Source organism: Sciurus carolinensis, chromosome 17 (genome assembly GCF_902686445.1).
Source record: "Sciurus carolinensis chromosome 17, mSciCar1.2, whole genome shotgun sequence".
In the NCBI taxonomy this organism is placed as follows: domain Eukaryota; kingdom Metazoa; phylum Chordata; class Mammalia; order Rodentia; family Sciuridae; genus Sciurus; species Sciurus carolinensis.
In genome coordinates, this window is record NC_062229.1 from 9988593 (window position 1) to 10012310 (window position 23718).

At 40.4% G+C, this 23718-nt stretch overlaps 1 protein-coding gene across 1 annotated transcript; it reads left to right on the forward strand.

Moving 5' to 3' along the window:
* The first annotated feature begins 3258 nt into the window (after positions 1-3258).
* LOC124968002 (olfactory receptor 18-like) lies at positions 3259-9140 on the forward strand. Its single transcript, XM_047530409.1, has 2 exons — positions 3259-3425; positions 8198-9140. The coding sequence occupies exons 1-2, from the start codon at positions 3259-3261 to the stop codon at positions 9138-9140; spliced, it is 1110 nt and encodes a 369-aa protein (XP_047386365.1).
* Positions 9141-23718: the final 14578 nt, after the last annotated feature.

Here is a 23718-nt window from a genome sequence, read left to right on the forward strand (position 1 = left end):
TCCATCAATATATTACACATCATTGTGACATGTTCATACTTGCACATAATAAAATATGATCAAGTTAATTCCTCTGTACCTCCCTTCACCCTTCCTTCCTCCATCCTCCAGATACATTTCCTGGACCCTAATGGTCTCCCTTCTATTTTCATGCTAGAGAGAAAAAGTGAACAATAACTTCTAAGTCAGGTTAAGCACATCTGTCTGTTTAAAGACTTGTCATTTCTTTATACTGAAGACTTTCACAATCCTTTTTTCTGGCTTTTAGAAATTCACACTAGATTCTTGTTATCTACAGGTACTCTCCTTTGCAAGAGCACCCCAGAATTCTGGAACCTACCCAGCTGTTACCTAATGTCCATTGATCATCTCTTCCCCATTCCTGCCTCCTGCCTACCTTGCCCAGTCTCTTGTCACTCCCATGTTACTCCCAGTGTCTGTGGGATCACTGTTTTTAGATCCCACCTATGGGTAAGACCATGTGATACTTGTCATTCTGAGCTGGCTTATTTCATTTAATGCACCACAGGGTTTCATCCTTGATAATGGCTGGAGAGTGTTCCCTGATGTGCATGGACCCGTTTCCTTAATCTTCTCATGTGGACGTGCAGTTTGTGTGTTTCCACGTCTTGCAACTGCAATGCACATGGGAGCGAAGATGTTCTTCACAATTCTGTTTTCATTTCCTTTCAATATACACCCAGGAGTGGCATTGCTGGATCTTATCTCAGGAAGGATGGTCAAGAAAATCTATTGAGCATAAAATGCGGATACTCAAACCTGGACTTTGGAGCCTTCCCTGGTGCTAGAGTTCTCAACTGTAAATAAAGGAATTATAATCAGAAAAACAATGAAGCACTATGAGCAGCAGCCTGTTACAGAATACTGCATAAAGAAGCAAAAAACAAAGACTTGTCTTTGCAACAGATGTTTAATTGAGTTGTATTGTGTGGATACAAATTAATCTTTATAAAAGAAAAATTTCAAAAGTGTTTCCTAGCATGTCTTCACTTTTTTAAGCATTGGCAAGTGCAGTGCACGCTAATGTCAGCCTTGTGGTCAGTGATGTCATTCATCATGTGCATATATATATACATATATATGTATATATTTGGTACTAAGGATTGAACTCAGGGGCACTGAACCACTGATACACATCCCCTGCCTCGTTTTGTATTTCATCTAGACACCAGGTCTCACCAGTTTGCTTAGCACCTCACCATTCCTGAGGCTGGCTTTGATTTCAGGATCCTCTTGCCTCAGACTCCTGAAATGCTGGGATTACAGGTGTGCACCACCATGCTCAGCTTCATCCTGTACATTTAACCTTACCATATTGGTCAAAATTGAAATCCACCAAAGCCAAGGACAGTAGTTATGTTGTCAATGGCTCTGAAGAAAAGCAATATTTGACTAAGAAAAGCAATATTTGACTAATATTCTCCTCTCTTCATGAAGGAGAGAAATGAGTAACATCAAAGAATGATGGATATCATAGAATGTAATGGGCACGTAGCAATGCCTTCTGCTCATGAGCCATCATTGTTAACTAGTGTTCAAATAATACAGTGTATTTATAAATATTTCATATCAAAGGAATATATTTCATTGTCTTGGTAAAAAAGAAACTAAATATAACTGACTTAATTTCTTTTAGTCAGAATGTTTTTTCTTAAAGTGGGAAACATACTTTCAATTGTCCACTTTTTTAAATAAGTAGGCTATATTTTACTGTGAATATGGACTTGTTATCTCTAATGTTCTTGGTCTTGTAACACTGTTGGGTGTCTGTAAATTAGATATGTATAGTAGCAACTGAATCATTCAGAAACCAATAATGAAAGAGTTTTAGGAATATCAAGATGGTAAAAAATGAGAAATATTACTAAAGGTATATGGGTCTCAAGTATGAATGCTTGTGAATGTTTGAGTTCAAAATATACACAGAATGTTGGGTGCCTGATTGTTTCATTTTTCCAATCCTCTTGTCTTTTGCAAAAGGTTTTCAAGCAATATATAACCACAAAACCTAGCACATGTCTCAGAATTCCATCTCCTGGCACTCTCAGAGGATGGAGAAGGGCAATCTGTCCCCTCTGGAGTATTTCTGTTCATGTACCTGGTCATTATTCTTGGGAACCAAGCAGGTTCCCAAGGACTGTGACCAGGTACATGGACAGGAACAGTCCAAAGAGGAGGGGCTGCAGGTCTGGATCTTCTGAGAGTCCCAGGAGATGGAATTCTGAGACATGTGTTACATTCTGTGGTTCTATATTGGATGAACACCTTTTGAGAATGAAAGAAGATTGAAAAAGTAAATAAGCAAACCAGCATGCAACACTGTCTATTATTTTGGATTAAAATAATTCACTAGTATAGTCCTTTCATATGAGGGCCATATACCGTCAGCATTATTTCTGAAGTCGTGACAAACCCAAACATCTTAGAACTCTTTCATCATTGATTTTTGTGGTATTCACCTTTTTCTATACACAATACCCTTGGAGACACTCAACTAAAGTTATGTTTTAAAATCAAAAAGCATTAGAGATAAATATGTAATTATGGTAAAATATTTGTTTAAGACAAAACAAAGATAAATATCCTTTCAACTTTAAGAAAAAGATGATTCTAATTATAAGAAAGTAAAAAGCAGGCCCTGTGGCTTCCATTTGTAATGCAGGACATTAAAGGTAGAAACTGAACATCTAGATCTTTAATCCTGCCTCCTTGGTCACATTGCTTTTGTAGTTTAAAGACTTTAATTTCTCTCAGTGGTGGTATCCAGGGTTGGGATGGGAGGAATGGCAAGTTTTTGAAATGCATACCAACCTTTATATTGGAAAGAAGAAAAATTTATGAAGATGGTTGTTTGTGATGGTTATACAATTATGTGTATATAATTAATGTCATCAAACTATGAACTTAATGATGGTTAAAAAGGTAACCATTTTTTTGGCTTTTATATTTTACCCACAGTGAAAATGGAAGTAAAAGAAAATGAAAAAAGAAAATAAACTATTTGAAGAGTGCACAGGATCTCTCTCCTGAGTATAGGAAGAGCCTAGGAACTTTTGGTAGACATTAATATTCTCTTCTTCTCTCTCTACTAATATTAGGAAGTCCCTAGAGATTATGAAAGCATGGACCAATTTGACTAATTGTTAGGTCTATGCACAGAGCCTCCAAGGTCATATGATAGTAAATAATGAGCCAGTGCCTCCAGCCATTCAGGGTGTGCCAAGTCCAGTGGGCTCCATGCCTGTGTCTCCTCTCAATCGCTGTCTGCATGTGGAAGCTCCTATCTTATACTGTACTCATCCCAATCCTGAGGAAAGACTGAGGTATCACTGGGCACCAGGCAGAGCAGGGGTGTTGGATCAGCAGTTCTTCATCACAACCCAGCAGAGAAGCAGCATGACCCTGTAAGTACTGAGGGAGGGGATGGGTGGTAGAAGGACAATGGGAAGCATTGTGCCCTCAAGTGGACATCATGATGGCTTGTGTAGCCAGATGGCCGAATACCAATGTTCAAATTTTCAACTCTAAGATCTATGAAATTTGTGTTCTTGGTTTTAGTGGGGTGTTTCCCATGAATCTCATTCAACACTGTGCTTTCCATCCACACTGGTCCTACTTCCCAGAGACATCTAACCCATGAGAGCAGCAAAGATTCTCTCTGAACTCCAAAATGCATGTGAAAGTGATGATAATGAGAAGGAAGTGACAGCAATCCCCACATCTTGAGCCATTATGAGGGCTTCCTTAATGTGCAGCTTGGAGCTTTGCGTTCTATATGTCTTATTTCATTTCATCCGTATGATCTTCCTCAATGTATAGGTTATTATAGTCCAGGAAAGGGAAGGAGCATTTTGTGTACCTTGTGCCAACTCATTAGGCAGCAAAGAGTGAAGCCTGGTTGAACTGGGCTGGCTAACTATGGACACAGGGCATTTTGGTAGGAGAATCCTGAAAGGTTGTCCCCTTGGCCACACATCTAAACAGTTTTCTCTACAGTCTCTCTGCAAATACTTGTTGCTCACTGTGTTCTTCTCTTTGGGGGCTTCTGGTAGACCCCAGGGCAGAGCAGTGGTTTTCACCTTCCACATCAATGATAGAAAGAGTGGCTAAGATTGCATGCAAAGGAGAGAGAAAGCAGCCATAGAGTCACAGCAGTTATCAGTCTTCCCCACGTCCTGGATACCCCTGTGGCTGTGCCCATTCTCCTCTGTTCTTGTAATTAGCTCACTCATTCTCAAAAGGAGGCACAAATTCAGGTCTTTATTTTGTTCCTTCTTGGAAAATTGGAAGGAGTTTTAAAATATACCTTGGATGTGTTATAAATCCTGGATCTCTCCAAAACTTTCTGATTGTTGAAAAACAAAAAATTCACTGCATTGGATGCAGGGACTTACAATTTAATTGTGAATGCTCCCAGGTCCACTTATTCCTTCTGCAACCTAGGGCAGGTTGTTAGTATCTCTGAGATTCAGCATCGTCATCATACTGATCCCTTGGTGGTACAACTGCTTTGTATAAGGAAAGGCATGTTACCTATGTGATCAATACATGACAAAAGCATTAAGATCAAAGTAAATTTTATATTTATCATTAAAATAAGGTTAACTTCATACCATTCAACTAATGTATTCCATGACATGGAGTTATAGTTTATGGATTTCCTATATCTATAAGGGGTCATTTTATGTTTGTTCTTATGTAAGAATATCATATGCATTGGGAGAGGAACGACTAATAACTAACTCTTTCATTTCCAGTTGTGCAGAGACTATGCCTTTCTTGGGACAGAGGAGGCATTCCAAAAAGCTCTGTAAATATTCAGTAGACCAGACATGGTTCACAAAAACTGGCCATAATCAGTGTGGCTTCAGCATGCTTGAAGATACCCTGTCTGCACTTTTGTCCCTTTCAGGAATGTCCCATAATCCAGAGGCAAATAGCTCATGTTCCTGTCTATGTTATGGACACATAACCCCTGCAATTCCAATCAGCAGATTCTACAACATCTTTGATAATTCAAAGACAATGGCAGAGATTTTCATGGGTTTAAAAAAGAAAATGAGGCAGACAGAGAAGGGACAGGCAAACCTTGTGTTTGTGCTGAAATATTTTTGAAAGTTTCACATGATTCCAGGCTCTTAGTGCCCTTTTACATTTGCATTAATCAATAAACTCACTATTTGCACAATGATTGAATTATTTAATTAAGACACCATAAACAATTCATTTGTATTAATTTCTAGTCTTCCCTTAGGTGCCACATGTGCTGTTGAGCTGGGTTTTATTCTCTCTATGCCTGATGTAGAATAAGCACACAGAGGTGCACAGATTTATACACATTCTGCTCACAGAAGCAGGTTAAATTCATGGGAATAAAATGTTCCTTAACCTCCTCCTGTCTCAAGGTGCTGCCTCCTCTACTATATCAATGGAAATATTATTCCCTATGCAAGATGAAATTTGTTTATGACTTGTCATGGAAGAGTTATTACCAGATAGACTCCAGGGATGTTTTTGGTAGTAAGAATAAGAAGATAAGAAGAGGATGCAGCCAGGGGTGAGGGTGTTGGTGCACACCTGTAATCCCAGTGACTCAGAAAGTTGGGGCAGGAATACAGCAAATTCATGGTCAGTCTCAGCAGGCCCTAGGCAACTTACTGAGACCCCCATCTCTAAATAAAAAAACAAAACTGCTGAGGATGTGGCTCAGTGGTACAATCCCTGGCACCAAAAATAAATACATAAAAAATAAGAGGAGGCAGACAATAATGATAAATTTTTTAAATTGGGACATCAAATATAAGTACTTAATAGTAAACTGATGATGAATCATTTGTTGGAAGTCAAACATCAATCCTCCATCCACATATGTGGAAATTCTTACCTGTGTGATATGGAGAGAGGCACAAAAATTTAGAAAGAATTGTTGTAATAATTAGTGAAAATTAAACTTGAATTACCCTCAGGTAATGCTATGCACAATTAAAGCAATTCAATTAAGTGTGCATACTTGAAAGGGACTGGAAATCACATGTCAATGTAAACCAGTGCATTACAGGGCCAATCAGTGTTTGTACTGTACAATATTTAGATGATCTTCAAGGACTTTTTAGGTAAATGTTTTAAGATACTGTTTATAGATACATAAGTCCATACTGACATGGGAATTCTGAAAGGAAGTTATAGCCACCAAATTCATGTCAGTAATTGCCTAGGGGGGTCAGGTATGCAGGAGAGTGGAGTCATGCAGTGAGAGTAAGAACTCAAAGGTATTGGGTAATAATTCCAATCTTAATAAAATATTGATTATGAGGCAAATATTATTAAGTGTTTGCATTTTCAAATTAGTTTTCAGATTTCTTGACAGTAATAACTAGTAACATCAGTGCATTATTTCTAAATGCCAGGAAATATTCAAAGTCACTGGTTCTCAACTTTGATATAAAAAAATCTACCAGAACTTCACTTGCAGGTTGCAAACAATCTGGATTTGCTCTGAGGCTAGAGTATCTGGGTAGTTTGAAATATCCACAGGTCAACATATTGGTAAATATCTCAATATATTTGATGCACAATTTAAGAGATTTTTAACATTTAAAAAATCATATAAAGGAGGCCGTTATTGTCCCCAGATTACAGATGACCAAAACTTCTCAGATGCTTTTTCACACCTGAAATTTCTCCTTTGCATTGTTTCCTGATTAAATCATTAGTCAGCGAGAGCTGACAAAACAATGAGCCCGTTACCTTCAGGGAGCTGATGTAAGAAAATGCAACCCTTGTATCAGGAAAGATTGATTTAAAATCCATTAACTAGCTGGATGCTGTGGAGCATGCCTCTAATCCTAGTGACTTGGAAGGTTGAGGCAGGAGGATGGTAAGTTTGAAACCAGCCTCAGCAATTTAGTGAGGTCTTGAGCAACTGAATGTGACCCTGTCAAAAATAAAAAATAAGGAAAGGGACTGAGGATATGGCTCAGTGTTAAAGTGCCCCTTGTTTCAATACCTGGGACCAAAAACAAAATCAAAAACAAAAACATAACAACAAAAAACTGAGCTATACCTAAAAAGGCTAAGACTTAAACTGGGACTTTTTTTGGTTCAAAAGTCTTCAGCTATAAATAAGAGACTTATATTCAGAAAAAGCAATGAAACAAAATTACTAGACATTATAAAAAAGAAAAAAACTAAAAAGTGAAGAATTGTCTTCCATACCAGATAGTTTACTGAGGTTGAATGGATTTGGCAGAAGTAAACCTGGATAAAATTTAGGATATTCAGAAGTGTTTCTTAAGGTTCCATTGTTTTTAATCATAAACAGGTACAGTGTATACTAATGTCACATTTGTGGTCATTGATGTTACATAGCTACAGCATTTCAATAAACCATGTATTTCCATATGTGAAGACCACCAAAGCCAAGGTTAGAAGGTAAATGTTAAACAATTTTTCAAAGACAAACTAGATTTCCCTGAGTACTAACATTCAAAAGGGGAGAATTCAGAAAACCCAAGAATGATGAAAAACTCTTGGGAACTAACTGGAACCCATTTATTTTCTGAACTGTACACTTTAACTTGGTGTTTAGATGATGCAGTCCTAGCTCTTATAAAGTGTTTACAAACACTCAAAGTCAAGGAAAATTGTACTATGCTCCTAGAATAACTTGACTGCTTCTTCATTTCCTTTAATTAGAATGACTTTTTTTTTCTTAAAGGAGAAGAGATATTTCTTAGTCTCTATTTTGTTTTTCTTAAAAGAATGGGCTGTTGGACTGAGATTGTAGCTCAGTGGGAGAGAGCTTGCCTAGCCATTGTGAGGCACTGTGTTAGATCCTTAGCACCACATAAAAATAAATAAATAAGATAAAGGTATATGTAAAAAAGAATGGACTGTAATTTACTGTGATCATGGATTTGATCCTCCATATTCTTGGTCTTATAACATTGTTCAATTGAGGGCCTCTGAGGTAGGTGTGTATATAAAGAGGTGAAGAGCAAATAAAAATAAAATTCAAAGACATTTGGGTTTGCTAAAAGTGAGCAATACTGCTCAATATTTATGGTACTGAAATGTGAATAATTTACTTGTGAATACTTTAATTCAAAAATATGCAGAGTGATGACTGCCTTTCATTTTTTTTCCATTTTTCCAACCTTCTTTTCTTTTTCAAAAGTTGTTCAAGCAACGTGGAGCTACAAAATTTAACAGAAGTCTCAGAATTCCATCTCCTGGGACTCTCTGAGGATCCAGAACTGCAACCCATCCTCTTTGGACTCTTCCTGTGCATGTACCTGGTCACAGTGCTTGGGAACCTGCTCATCATCCTGGCTGTCAGCTCTGACTCCCACCTCCACACCCCCATGTACTTCTTCCTCTCTATTCTTTCTTTATCTGACATTGGTTTTATCTCCACCACAGTCCCAAAGATGATTGTGGGCATCCTAACTCATAGCAGAGTCATCTCCTATGGGGGATGCCTGACACAGATGTCTATTTTCATTTTTTTTGGATGTATGGATGATCTACTTCTTAGTGTGATGGCCTATGACTGGTATGTGGCCATCTGTCACCCCCTGCATTACTTAGTCATCATGAAACCTCGCTTCTGTAGCTCCTTAGTATGGCTGTCTATTTTAGCTAGCCTTTTGGAAGCCCTCCTGCATATTGTGATTGTGTTACAACTTACCTGCTTCAAGAATGTAGAAATTTTTAATTTCTTTTGTAACCCTTCTCAACTTCTCAACCTTTCCTCGTATGACACCTTTGCCAACAGCATAGTTGTGTATTTGGATGCTTCTTTATTTGGCTTTTTTCCAATCTCAGGAATCCTTTTCTCTTATTATAAGATTGTTTCCTCCATTCTGAGGATCCCATCACCAGGTGGGAAGTACAAAGCCTTCTCCACCTGTGGGTCTCACCTGGCAGTTGTTTGCTTATATTTTGGAACAGGCAGTGGAGCATATCTGGGTACATCAGTGTCATCTTCTCCCAGTAAGAGTGCAGTGGCCTCGGTGATGTACATGGTGGTTGCCCCTATGTTGAACCCCTTCATCTACAGCCTGAGGAACCGAGACATTAAAAGCACTCTGCTTAGGCTCCACAGCAGGACAATCTAGTCTCAGAATTTATTGCCTCCATTTGGAATGGAGGCTGGAAAAGGCAGCAAAACTAATCATCAAGGTTGGTAAACCCTGCCTCCTTGGTCACACTACTTTTATAGTGTAATGGGTTTAATTTCTCATCAGATTTTATAGTGGAATGATCATTGCCAAATTGCAGGGAGAAATGGGAAATTTTAAACTGGGTACAATGTTTCCATCCAAGAAGATGAAGTTTCTAAAGATGAATGATAATGATGGTAGTAAAATAACATGAATTTAATTGATGACACTGAGTCTTGCACTTAAGAAGGGTCAAGATGGGAATTTTTTGCTATGTTGCTTTGACCAGAACAAAGAATGGGGGGAAAAAAAAACTGATGGATCTTCATTAGAAAAAAAAATAAAGGAAGAACCTGACATGAATGATGTGAATACTACAAAGGAGCTTCATCCTGAATAGAGGGAAGTATGAAAACCTTTGTGAAACTTCATTTTCTCTTCTTCCTCCATAATATTAGGCAGTCCTTAGGGCTTGTGATAACATGGAAAAATTGACTAATTTTTAAAAATTTTTTAATTTATTTTTATTGTAAACAAATGGGATACATGTTGTTTCTGTTTGTACATGGAGTAACAGCATACCATTTATGCAATCATACATTTACATAAGGTAATGATGTTTGATTCATTCTGTTATTGTTTCCTTCCCCCCACCCCTCCCACCCCTCTTTTCCCTCTATACAGACCCTCCTTCCTCCATTCTTGCCCCCCTCTCCCTCCCCCCACACCCCATTATGTGTCATCATCCGCTTATAAGCGAAACAATTCATCCTTTGCTTTTTTCAGATTGGCTTATCTCACTTAGCATGATATTCTCCAATTTCATCCATTTGCCTGCAAATGCCATAATTTTATTATTCTTTATAGCTGAGTAATATTCCATTGTATATATATACCACAGTTTCTTTATCCATTCATCAATTGAAGGACATCTAGGTTGGTTCCACAGTCTGGCTATTGTGAATTGGGCAGCTATGAACATTGATGTGGCTGTATCTCTGTAGTATGCTGATTTTAAGTCCTTTGGGTATAGGCCGAGGAGTGGGATAGCTGGGTCAAATGGTGGGTCCATTCCAAGTTTTCTAAGGAACATCCACACTGCTTTCCAGAGTGGTTGCACTAATTTGCATCCCCACCAGCAATGTATGAGTGTACCTTTTTCCCCACATCCTCTCCAACACCTATTGTTGCTTGTATTCTTGATAATCGCCATTCTAATTGGGGTGAGATGGAATCTTACTGTAGTTTTGATTTGCATTTCTCTTATTACTAAAGATGGTGAACATTTTTTCTCATGTTTGTTGATTGCTTGTAGATCTTCTTCTGTGAAGTGTCTGTTCATATCCTTAGCCCATTTGTTGATTGGGCTATTCGTATTCTTGGTGTAGAGTTTTTTGAGTTCTTTATATATTCTGGAAATTAGTGCTTTATCTGAAGTATGAGTGGCAAAGATATTTTCCCACTCTGTAGGCTCTCTCTTAGCATTGCTGATAGTTTCCTTTGCTGAGAGAAAGCTATTTAGTTTGAATCTATCCCAGTTATTGATTCTTGCTTTTATTTCTTGTTCTATGGGAGTCCTGTTAAGGAAGTCTGATCCTAAGTCAACAAGTTGAAGATTTGGACCTACTTTTTCTTCTATAAGATGCAGGGTCTCTGGTCTCATTTCAAGGTCCTTGATCCATTGTGAGTTGTTTTTTGTGCAGGGTGAGAGATAGGGGTTTAATTTCATTCTGTTGCATATGGATTTCCAGTTTTCCCAGCACCATTTGTTGAAGAGGCTATCTTTTCTCCATTGCATATTTTTGGCACCTTTGTCTAGTATGAGAAAATTGTATTTATTTGGGTTTGTGTCTGTGTCCTCTATTCTGTACCATTGATCTACCTGTCTATTTTGGTGCCAATACCATGTCATTTTTGTGACTATTGCTTTGTAGTATAGTTGAAGTTCTGGTATTGCGATACCCCCTGTTTCATTCTTCCTGCTAAGGATTGCTTTAGCTATTCTGGGTTTCTAATTCTTCCAGATGAATTTCATGATTGCTTGCTCTATTTCTGTAAGGTACATCATTGGGATTTTAATTGGAATTGCATTGAATCTGTATAACACTTTTGGTAGTCTGGCCATTTTGACAATATTAATTCTGCCTATCCAAGAACATGGGAGATCTTTCCATCTTTCCATCTTCTAAGGTCTTCCTCAATTTCTTTCTTCAATGTTTTGTAGTTTTCATTGTAGAGATCTTTTACCTCTTTGGTTAGATTGATTCCCAAGTATTTTATTTTTTTTGAGGCTATTGCAAATGGAGTTGTTTTCCTCATTCCCTTTCAGCTGTTTCATTGCTTGCATATAAACATGTTTTAGATTTATGCGTGTTGATTTTATAGCCTGCTATTTTGCTGAATTCATTGATGAGGTCTAGAAGTTTTCTGGAGGAGGTTTTTGGATCCTCTAAATATAGAATCATGTCATCAGCAAATAGTGCCAGCTTAAGTTCCTCTTTTCCTATTCGTATCCCTTTAATTTCTTTAGTCTGCCTAATTGCTCTGGCTAGAGTTTTGAGGACAATGTTGAATAGAAGTGATGAAAGAGGAACATCCCTGTCTTGTTCCCATTTTTAAAGGGAATGGTTTCAGTTTTTCTCCATTAAGAATGATGTTGGCCATGGGCTTAGCATAATTAGCCTTTACAGTGTTCAGGTATGTTCCTACTATCCCTATTTTTCTAGCATTTTGAGCATGAAGGGGTGTTGTATTTTGTTGAATGCTTTTTCTGTGTCAATTGAAATAACCATATGATTCTTATCCTTAAGTCTATTGACATGATGGATTATGTTTATTGATTTACGGATGTTAAACCATCCTTGCATTCTAGGGATGAGCCCCAATTGATTGTTGTGCACGATTTTCTTAATATATTTTTGGATATGGTTTGCCAATATTTTGTTAAGGATCTTTGCATCTATATTCATCAAGGATATTGGTCTAAAATTTTCTTTCCTTGATGTGTGTTTTTCTGGTTTGGGTATGAGGGTGATATTAGCTTCATAGAATGACTTTGGTAGGGTACCCTCATTTTCTATTTCCTGGAATACTTTGAGAAGTATTGGAATGAGTTCTTCTTTGAAGGTCGGTTGAGAATCCATCTGGTCCTGGGCTTTTCTTGAATGGTAGATTTTTAATGGCTTCTTCTATTTCATTGCTTGATATTGATCTGTTTAAATTGTGTATGTCCTCCTGGTTCAGTTTGGGAGGAGCATATGTCTGTAGAAATTTGTCAATATCTTCAGTAGTTTCTATTTTGTTGGAATACAGATTTTCAAAGTAGCTTCTCATTATGTTATGTATCTCAGTGGTGTCTGTCATGATATTTCCTTTTTCATCATGAATTTTGGTAATTTGAGTTTTTCTCTCCTCTTGGTTAGTGTGGCTAAGGGTTTGTCTATTTTGTTTACTTTCTCAAAGAACCAACTTTTTGTTTTGTCAATTTTTTGAATTCTTTTGTTTCAATTTCATTGATTTCAGCTCTGATTTTAATTATTTCCTGTCTTCTACTACTTTTGCTGTTATTCTGTTCTTCTTTTTCCAGGGCTTTGAGCTGTAATGTTAGGTCATTTAGTTGTTGACTTTTCATTCTTTTCTGGAATGCACTCCATGCAATGAATTTTCCTCTTAGTACCGCTTTCATAGTGTCCCAGAGATTTTGATATGTTGTATCATCGTTCTCATTGACCTCTAAGAATTTTTTATCTCCTCCCTGATGTTTTTTGTTATACATGTTTCATTCAATAGCATATTATTTAGTCTCCAGGTGTCAGAGTAATTTCTGTTTTTATTTTGTCATTGATTTCTATTCTCAGTCCATTATGATCTGATAGAACACAAGGCAGTATCTCTATTTTTTTTTTGCATTTCCTAAGGACTGCTTTGTGGCATAACATATGGTCTATTTTCAAGAAGGTTCCATGTGCTGCTGAGAAGAAAGTGAATCCACTTGTTGATGGATGGAATATTCTATATATGTCTATTAAGTCTAGGTTATTGATTGTGTTATTAGTTCTATGGTTTTTGTTTGGAAGATCTATCTAGTGGTGACAGCGGTGCATTAAAGTCACCCAGAATTATTGTGTTGTGGTCTATGTGATTCCTGAAATTGAGAATGATTTGTTTGATGTATATGGATACACCATTGTTTGGGGCATAAATATTTACTTTGTTATGTCTTCCTGATTTATGGTTCTCTTAAGCAATGTGAAATGTCCTTCTTTATCCCTTCTAACTTTGGCTTGAAGTTCACTTTATCTGATATAAGGATGGAAATCCCCGCTTTTTTACTGAGTCCATGTGCGTGGTAGGTTTTTTCCCATCCTTTCACCTTTAGTCTGTGGATGTCTTTTTCTATGAGATGAGTCTCTTGGAGGCAGCATATTGTTGGGTCTTTCTTTTTATTTCATTCTGCCAGTCTATGTCTTTTGATTGATGAGTTTAGGCCATTAACATTCACAGTTATTATTGAGATATGATTTGTATTACCAGTTATTTGGGCTTATTTTTGGTTTTTAAGTTGGCTTGGTTTCTCCTTTGAGTGGTTTTTCTCTAAGGTAGTTCTTCCCTTTGCTGACCTACATTGTTGTGTTTCATTTCCTCCTCATGGAATATTTTATTGAGAGCATTCTGTAATGCAGGCTTTCTATTTGTAAATTCTTTTAACTTTTGTTTATCATGGAAGGATTTCATTTCATTTTCAAATCTGAAGGTTAGTTTTGCTGGGTATAGGATTCTTGGTTCTTTCAGAGCTTGAAATATGTTGTTCCAGGCCCTTTTAGCTTTTAGAGTCTGGGTTGAGAAGTCAGCTGCTATCCATATTGGTCTCCCACTATATGTAATCTGATGCTTTTCTATTGTGGCCTTCAAAATCCTATCTTTATTTTGCATGTTAGTCATTTTTATTATAATGTGCCTTGGTGTGGGCCTATTGTGATTTTGTGCATTTGGTGTTCTGTAAGCCTCTTGTATTTGATTTTTCCATTTCATTCTTCAGGTTTTGGAAATTTTCTGATATTATTTAATTGAATAGGTTGTTCATTCCTTTGGTTCGTATCTCTGTGCCTTCCTCAATCCCAATAATTCTTACATTTGATCTTTTCATGATGTCCCATAGTTTTTGGAGTTTCTGTTCATGATTTCTTACCATCTTCTCTGTTTGGGCATCTTTATTTTCAAGATTAAATATTTTGTGTTCATTGTCTGAGGTTCTGTCTTCCAAGTGGTCTAGTCTTTTGGTGATGCTTTCCATTGAGTTTTTGATTTGGTTTATTGTTTCCTTCATTTCAAGCATTTCCGTTTGGTTTTTTTTGAGAATCTCTATCTCTTTGTTGAAATGATCTTTTGCTGCCTTCAGTTGCTCTGTCAGCTTATTGGTATTATCATTCATTCCCTGCATTTGCTCTCTTATCTCATCCTTTGCTTCATGAATCATTTTAATCATGTATAATCTGAAGTCCTTTTCTGACATTTCTTCTTACATACTGTCATTGGATTCTATTAATATAGAATGTAGATTTGTTTGGATCATTTTCTTCCCTTGTTTTTTCGTGTCGTTCATGTATCTTCCCCTCTAGCAGTGCAGATCTTGGGTATTGCAGATTTCCCCCTATAGGCTTGTAGTGGCCCTATAGGTTTCCAAAACCTTTTTTCTTAGGGGAGATCAATATTAGCAGTGCCCAATTCAGACACTATGCAATCCTAGACCAAATATCCCCTATGAGGACAATAAAAAAATTGTCATAATAAACAGAATGAGTTCAAATATTATCTTCAGTAAAACAAACAGATTTGCAATAAGGTCTGCAGTTTCAAATGGAGGACAAAGAGGAAGCAGAGGGATGTAGAATGTAGCTGTTAATGGGATAAGAAAAGAATATACAGAAGTTCTAGATAATAGAAAGGGTGAGAGTGTAATCAAAAGAAATTGGATGTGAGCATGCAAAAAAGGGAGAAAGAGACTCTGAGGGAACAGGTCAACAAAAGGAAAAGAGAGCAAGAAAAGTAAAGAAATAAAAACAAATTTTTTCTATAAGGAGAAAAAAGAAAATCTACAGTATAACAGTCATATAGTAATGAAACCTCCCAGAGTTCTGTAGCCTGATGCATGAGATTCAAGCCTCCGGCAGGAGTCTCAGGATGAGTTTTGCCCCACCTAAAGATCGGAGCTCCAGGTTCCAAGATTATCCAAGATGGCTGCTCTGGCTTCCAAATGTGTTGGCAAATGGGGAGCTGCAGCTCAGGGTGTGGCCGTGGTCAGCAGGAGGTCCTGGAAGTGGGATGCGGTTGGTCAGGCCGGGGTCCTGGAGGTCAGGTGTATTTGGTGTGGTTGTGGGATCCTGGAGGCTGGTTGCAATCATTCGATCTGGGGTCCCTGTGATAGGATGCAGTCAGTTGGCCTGGGGGTCCTGGTGGCAGGGAGCAGTCAGTCGATGTGAGGGCCCCAGAGGCAGGGAGTGATTGGTCGAGCTGAGGGATCCTGGAGATGGGGCTCAGTCAGTCTGGCCAGGGGTCCTACGGGGCCTGGCTGTTGTCTCAAACTGGCGGCAGCCACGTGTAATCAAACTTGCAGGTACTGTAACAGTGAACTTCCAGGCAACAGCAGGCAGCTGGTGCTCCACTGGCGGTTGGCGATCAGTTTGCTGACTGTTGTCGAATGATCTGGACGTGAACCTCGTGTGTTGGTTGATGGATAGGTGTAAGGCAGGCGATGGACAGGCAAGAGGCAGGCAAATGGTGGATGATAGGTACCTGAGAGTGAGCAATCTGCACTCAAAAAACGTGTTGATATGCTGGCAGACTGCAGGTGATCACAGCAGACAAATGGGGTAAACAGCAGGGGATCGATAAGCAGCAAAAACTGCCTTACCAAGAAATAGATATCCTCTACTTGAAACCGGAGTTATGGAGTGACAAGGAATGCAGCCTCCCTCCAGTCCACCATCTTGGATCTGCTCAAATTTGACTAATTATGACCTGTGTGCAGTGAGCCTCCAAAGTCATAAAATAGTCAATATTCATCTTGTGCTCCAGCCTTTGCTTGATGACTCCAAAACAGTGGGCTCCATACCTGTGTTTTCTTCTTCCATAGTTTTCTAAGCTGGGAAGCTTCTATCTGACACTATTCCCATGAGTTCTGAGGACAGAGCATGGATCCTGCATGCTCAGATGGAGAATCGATAACCATACCAAGAGTGCACTGCAAAGCTCCACCTTTGTTACCAAGTGTTGCTTTTATTACTGACTTGTAAACTGGAAAGAGTTTTAAAATGTAACTCATTACATGCACCGTGGTTAGACTTCTCCATCTCTGATAAATGGAAAGAGCTTTATAATGTTGAAAACTTTCTGATGTTTTGGTAACAAGGAAAAAGTGTAGTGCACCAGATCCTGGTATAGTGTGGCCCATGTGTTGAAAGCTTGGTCTGGTCTGAGTGCCTTAAGGGGAGATGGTGGAACTTTTAGGAGGTGGGGCCTATTGGAAGAAAGTCATGTCACTGGTGTCATGCTGCTGAAGAGGACATAGGGATGTTGGTGACTTTCTCTCTCTTTGCTTCCCACCTACCTTGAAGTGGGAAGCTACTTCCCATGCACTCCTGCCGTGACACTGTGCTACCCCAGGTCCAGATCAATGGAGCCCCTGGGAATGGACTGGAACTCTGAAACCATGAGCCAAAATAAACCTTTCGACCTTATAAATTTTTATCTTGGGTATTTTGTTAGTGGTTGAAAGCTGATTCACACAGACCCTGAGAGCAAATTGTTTAATTTTGAATCCTCTCAGTTCCACTTATTATTTGCATGATATAGGGCAGGTTGTTGGTGTCGTCCATATTCAGCATCGGCATCTGGGTTGACTTCTAGGTGATACACCAGCACCAGTAGGATTAAGTAAAGTGGCACCCCTATGTGATGAATGTAGAAAGTAAAATAAAATTTAGATACGATTATTAAATCATGATAAGGTAACCTCCATACCAAGAGTAGCACTCAGCTGGGTCTCCCTGAGTCTCACATGCAGGGACATGGACAGTTTTGGGGACCTGGGGGTGGGTACCCCAGGTCCACTGCAAGGCTGACGATGATGCAGGTCAAAGTTCTAGTCTGTAGCAGGGTCACACAGACCTCTGCCTAATGCTGGGGAAGGTCTAGGGCTCCATCTGGGGCTCTGGTCTCTACACAGAGCCATTGTTCTCCACCCAGTGTGGCACCTCACAGGTCAAAGGCCTGTGCTGGCTTTCATGCCCAGGTCCCCTGCAGGGGGCCCTTGCTCACTGATCTTAGTCACTGCTGATGCCTGAGGTTGGGGGAGGGATTTGGAGGCAGACTCTGCTGAAGGGCTAAGGTAGTTTCAATAGGTCAACCCACGGTTTGGGTATGATAGTGGGGGGGTCTGACTCTGCAACTCCCCCTCCCTACCTTCTTCAACGCATCTTTTCTTTTTCTGATGCTGTTAAGCAAGAGCTAGTTTCCCCAGCTCTTGTGAAACTGCTTTGGTGCATATACAGCTATTCAATTCGCTGTACCTGTGAGGAGACAATCTCTGGAGGATCCTGGCCACCATTGTGGCCTGCACCTCTGAGGACCTGTTCTTCTCTCTACCCTAATTCCCTGGGAACACTAGTGTTTCTTGATCCCTGGCCAGTAGCACGGGAGGCTCTGACCTCCAGTGGCCTCCGTGGCAGCCCCACTCCAAGACCCAGCTCCCCAGGCCCTTTCGCCCTGTCAGCTCAGGATGGAGGCAGAAATGCGTCTCTGGCACGCACTCAGGGCCGCCACCTCCCGGGCTGCTCCTCAGTCCTCCTCCCGCTGTGCCCGCCTGTCCTCGCCTGGTTGGGGAGGGTGGTGGGGCCCATCCCGGGCTGGTCCCACCGCCCCCGTTCTCCCGCAGCGCTGCGCCCCCGTGCCCCGTCGGCTCTGCCCACCAAGGGCCGGTCCCGGGGACCACAGGGGGACCCCGCGCTGGGCCCAGGGCCGCGGCTCCTGCGGGCTGGAGCTGGCCGCCCTGCTGCGTTCTCGTCTCCACCGCAGAGGCCTCGGGACCTCGGGCCACGTCTAGGCTGCTCTGGGGATCTGGGCTGAGCAGGGCCCGCCCGCCCCTGGTCGCCCGCGGAGAGCGCGGGTCTGCCCCCACCGCGACCCTGCTCCACGGGTTGCATTCAGGTACAGGAGCCACTGATTTTTAAATGTGCCAACCCGCCTTGTGGCAGGTGCATTTCGTCATTGATAAAGTGACGCTTTTGAGCCCCATGTCTGTCGGCGCTTTAACTCACAGGAACGTGCTCACCTGCCAACTTGGACTTTTCCTCTCCGTTCCTCCTACTTCCCTCTTGAGTTGCTTTGCTGCGCTGGTGAGGATTTGGAGTTCAGTGGAGATTGGCCTTCAGGGTACATCCTGGTCTCCTTCTGATATCGGAGAACTGATCTGCCCTTTCAGTGTTAATAGGACGTTTGCTGTACATGCTTGTATTTTATTCCTAATGAGACTTTTCCCTTCTAGTCCTCTAGTAGGCTAAATTATCACCACCCATGGGTATTGAAATAGTCAATGTATTTTGTCTAAGGGAATGAACCAAATCATCTTTTTCTATTTATGTCGTGAATGAATCAGATTTGATTTTTAAGCATCCTTTATTCCCAGGATGAAATGTATTTGGTTTATGATTTATACTTAATTGTTCATTTCTCAAGTGTACTGATATGTTTACATTATTTGTACTTTGTGTATGAGATCTTGCTTCAGGTTGTACTCTTTTGGTTCTAGCATAAATTCATAGGTACGAATGTCTTGAAAGAGGAAGGTCTCATCTGACTTGTTATTTTCATGATTTCTTCTTTTTCTGTGCTTATGGCTAGAGTTTGGATTCAATGATTTGAGTTAAAACTTTATGTTGTGTTCACTTGGGTATGTCTATGGACTACTTCCCAGAAACATGTCTCTTTCCAGTTTCAGGTTAGAGTTGTCCTAAAAAAGAGGTTGCAGGTGGTTTGGAAAGCTTAAGGGAAGGATCCCTAGTTTCTGTTTTTCAGGGCCATGAGACAGATTTATGACGAGCTGGCTGGTTCCAGTTTCCTGCTTATTTGCAGGAATATTAAACCAATTAATCCATACATGCCCGAAACTGAACAGTAAGTGCTTGACTTCAGTCTCCTCAGAGGCTGCAGCTGATAGACATCTCCATAAACTCCTCTAATGATCCCAGTAGGATGTGTAGTTGGGGTCCAGGTTCCTGGTGTCTTGAACTAAGAACTCAGCAAGCCATGAAGAAGTAACAGGCAGAGCACAGGTGTAATAACGCTATGGAAGCATAGTGAAAGCAATGCTCCAGCTAGGCAGTGGCTTAAGGCCCCTGTGACTGGGCAAGGCTTATCTTGCATGCTGTGCCCCAGTCCCCTCTGCTCTCAGACCTGATTAAAGACCTCAACCTGTTCGTTCCCATTGGTTACTTTGTTTTTGTCTAATTAGAATATGGAACCTGTGCTGGGACTTGCCATGGTGATAAACCCTCAATTGTCATGGTAATGGGACTTACTGTAAACAGGGACATGATGACTCATACCCCTGTCTTGTATTCCAACAGGCATTTTTCTTTTATCCTGCTGCTACCATCTTGATGTCTCTAAACTCCCTGTATTATGGAAGAAGTGTAGTTACAAAGGAAGAAGGGAATCCAGTCAGGAAAGTATGAGATACTACTGTTCTTTTGTCTTTGAGTCAAGACATATTGCACTTTTTAGTATAGTTGTGTGTGTGTGTGTGTATTCATAGATTCATTCAACCAAAATAGCTAAGGTTTATTGAATGATTACTTATCGCGTTCCCTCTGGCCGCAGAGAGAGACACGACAAACGTCTGAAGCTTTGGAAGTTTATTATGCACAGTCCCTCTCCTACACTTCACTTCTCTACCGTTCGGCTCTCGCCTGCTTCGGCCGCTCCGCGTCTCCCACTCGGCTCTCGCCCTCGCTTGCACTCTTCTTCCTCGCCTCTACTCCTACTCTAAGCTTCTTCTTCTCCCGGCTTATTCTTACTCCCAGCTTCTGCGCACTCCCAGCTTCTCTTCTCTCAGCTTCTTCTCTCAGCTTCTCCTTACTCCCAGCTACTGCGCACTCCCAGCTTCCCGCTTCTGCTTCCCCTTACTCCCCCACCCACCAAGCTTATATACACTTCAACCAATCAGGGGAGAGCACACGAGGTAAACGCGCGGACAGCTGCAGGCATAGAATAGGTACACGAGGGGGGCATGCTCTAATCACATCGTTAACTAGCCAATCATTGGAATTCGCTGGTTGTTTACTGTATAGCTGGCCGCTTTTGGCTCAGCGTCAGGCGCCATCTTGACCGTGCCCAAGGCTGGGGGTCCTGGAAACCCCGACAGATCCCCCTTCTTTATTATTAAACTAAGGCTGGGGACCGTGTCTGTCTTAGGTTGAGTGGTCAGCATATGTCCTTACCCGTCATCAGAGCCTGCAGAGCATGCTGCAGCTCCTGTCTTAGGTTGGTACACAGCCACCTCCTTCATTGCCCGTCTTTGACTACCGGTCCAGCATCAAGAGCCATACTAATGGGGGGCTGTCGGCCTTTAGGGCGGTCATGGCCTGATGAAAGATAATTTGATCTCTCTATTGGCTAGCTTGTAGATGCATGCCAAAACGAATGAAGAGAAGGAGGCCAAGGCAGAGGAGTACCACCATAGCTTCTAAGCCTGCCCGCTGTTTGACAAATCTATAAACAGAAGAAAAACCATGTAGCCATATTAAATACAGAAACAACATACATCCCAGTAGAGTTACAATACGGGCAACACAAACACCTCTCAGGGAATAAACGCATCCCAGTCCCAAAAGTTCTTGCAAGGTACCCACTTATTCTTATAGTAAGTCCACTCTCTGATAGAGTCTCTATGGTCTGTAAGGCTGCAGCTGTATTTTCGGCCAAATGATCATTGTTATGGTTGTGTCAATGCTGCTACTGCAAGGACTGTGATGGCAATGATCACGGCTGTTGCAATGTCAAGGCCTCCCCTGTTTCATGATAATAGCACTGGCAATTCCATATCTGCAACAGAAACTAGGACTGGTAGGAAGAAAGAAATGTGCATCAAATTGCACGGGTGGCAAAAGAACCATTCCAGCATTGTGAGAGATAGCACACGGTTAGTGAACAGTTAAGAGGTGTTATTAGAAATGTTAGTTGGTAGAAACATAAAAGGGAGGAAATACACAAGCTGACGTGGGAGGAAAAGCAATATCACAGCTAGGGTCAGCAGAACGAGTTGCTCTACTCTGGGTCTGATTTGTAGTATGATTCCAACGGCAAAGTGCAAAAATTCCTCCTGTTAAAGCAAAGAAAGGCTAGAGATATCCTTGTCACCAAAAGCAGCATGACCTGAAAAATCATCAGTAGAATTGACAGGCTTGTAGAGGAATTGGTGAAAAACAAGAAAAGGAAGGATAAAAAATGTGTTAGTTAGGAGTAAAAAATATGGCCAGGCTAACAATGGCCCATAGGTTCCGGGTTTGCCTTTCCGTCTGAGTTTTTGTTATTGGAGGAAGGCTCAGGCTCGCCATTTCGAGGAGGAGCAGCATCACTTGCATGCTGTAAAACTCTGATTAGCCTTTCTGGAATCCAGACTGGAGTCTGTTGATCCTGTGGGAAAATACAAACAGACCCTCGGACACAACGAAGGACTGGATCTGGTCCTTTCCAACAACCTGTCAGGATATCATTCCATTTTGCCCATTCTTGAGGAGTATCATGGGGATTATAATGTCGATCAGCTGCAGAATGGCCGTCCCTATCCAGAGTTAAGAAATTTAGAATGAAAAGAACTAAATTAAGTTTATCTTTAGGAGACTTGTAGGAGGCTCCTATTCCCCCTTTTTGTTTATTTAGACAATTTTTTAAAGTAAGATGTGCTCTTTCCACAATGCCCTGTCCCTGAGGATTATAGGGGATGCCAGTGACTGATTGGATGTTAAATGTTTGTAGAAACAACCGGAAGCTTTTGGAAGTATAAGCAGGACCATTATCTGTTTTAATAACTTTAGGTATGCCCCAGCCAGCAAATGCTTGTAGGCAGTGTTGAATGACATCTTTTACCTTTTCTCCAGAATGAGCGGAAGCCATAATGACCCCTGAAGCAGTGTCTACTGACACATGTACATACTTAACAGTACCAAATTCAGAAATGTGGGTTACATCCATCTGCCAAATATGACCAGGCAGCAGTCCCCTGGGGTTAACTCCAAAGGATTATACTGGGATTAAAGGAGCACAATGTTGACAATTTTTTACTATTTGTCGAGCCATACATTTAGATATAGGAAATTTTCTGCTCAAAGTAGTGGAATTTACATGAAATTTTTCATGAAAGAGTTTTGCTTGTTCCTCTATGGAAAAAACAAAAATTGATTTGGTGGCCATATCTACCAAGTCATTAGCATTGGCCAAAGGTCCTGGTAAATTAGAATGAGCTCTAATATGTCCTACATAGAATAGATGTTTACGCTGTAGGATAAGGTTTTGTAGCGTAGTAAAATAAGAAGCTACCGTGGACATGGAAGAAATATGGGGTACCGTTTCAAGAACCTGTAAAGCGTTAACGATATATAAGCTATCAGATAGAAGACTGAATGGCTGATTATCTGCTAATTTAAAGGCTAATATTACAGCTGCAAGTTCAGTAACCTGTGCGGAGTTGGGTGGAACTATTATGGTGTGAAGTTGTTTACTGATAAGTACTGCACCTACTCCATTTTTGGAGCCATCAGTAAAAATGGTTACACAGTCTTTAAGAGGCTGGACACTAGTCACTTTTGGAAAAACTATGGGAGTATTTTTACAGAATTGAATCCAGGGATGTTGGGGATAATGGTTATCGAACTGAGCTGAAGTGGAACAATATAATACTGACCAATCATCATCATTATTAATTAGCCATTTAATTTGCTGAGTGGAATAAGGAGTTATAATAATAGACGGATGGATTCCAAAAACAGTAATGCAAGATTCTATTCCCTTGAATATTACCTCAGCAATAGCTTGGGGATATGATTGTAATGTTTTAGCTGGAGAGCTAGGGAGATTTATACTTTGCAGAGGTCCTCCTTGCCAAACTATGCCAAAAGGGGTATGCTTCTCTGAGATTATGATTAAACTTAATGGTTGAGTAGGATCACAACGATCAACGTAACACTGCTGAAGTCTATTCTCTACTAGCTGTAAGAATATCCGTGCTTCGGGAGTAAGTTTCCTAGGGGAATTCAAGTCAGGATTACCTTTTAATATATCGAATAAAGGTTTTAATTCCCCTGTGGATAATTTTAAATAGGATCTGATCCAGTTAATGTCACCTAAGAGTTTCTGAAAATCGTTCAAGGTATTCAATTGATCTGTCCTGATGGTCAACCTTGTTGGTCTGACTGTAGTAGCAGTGAGCCTTGTACCCAGATATTCTTGGATCTCCTCTAATTGTAATTTTTCAGGGGCT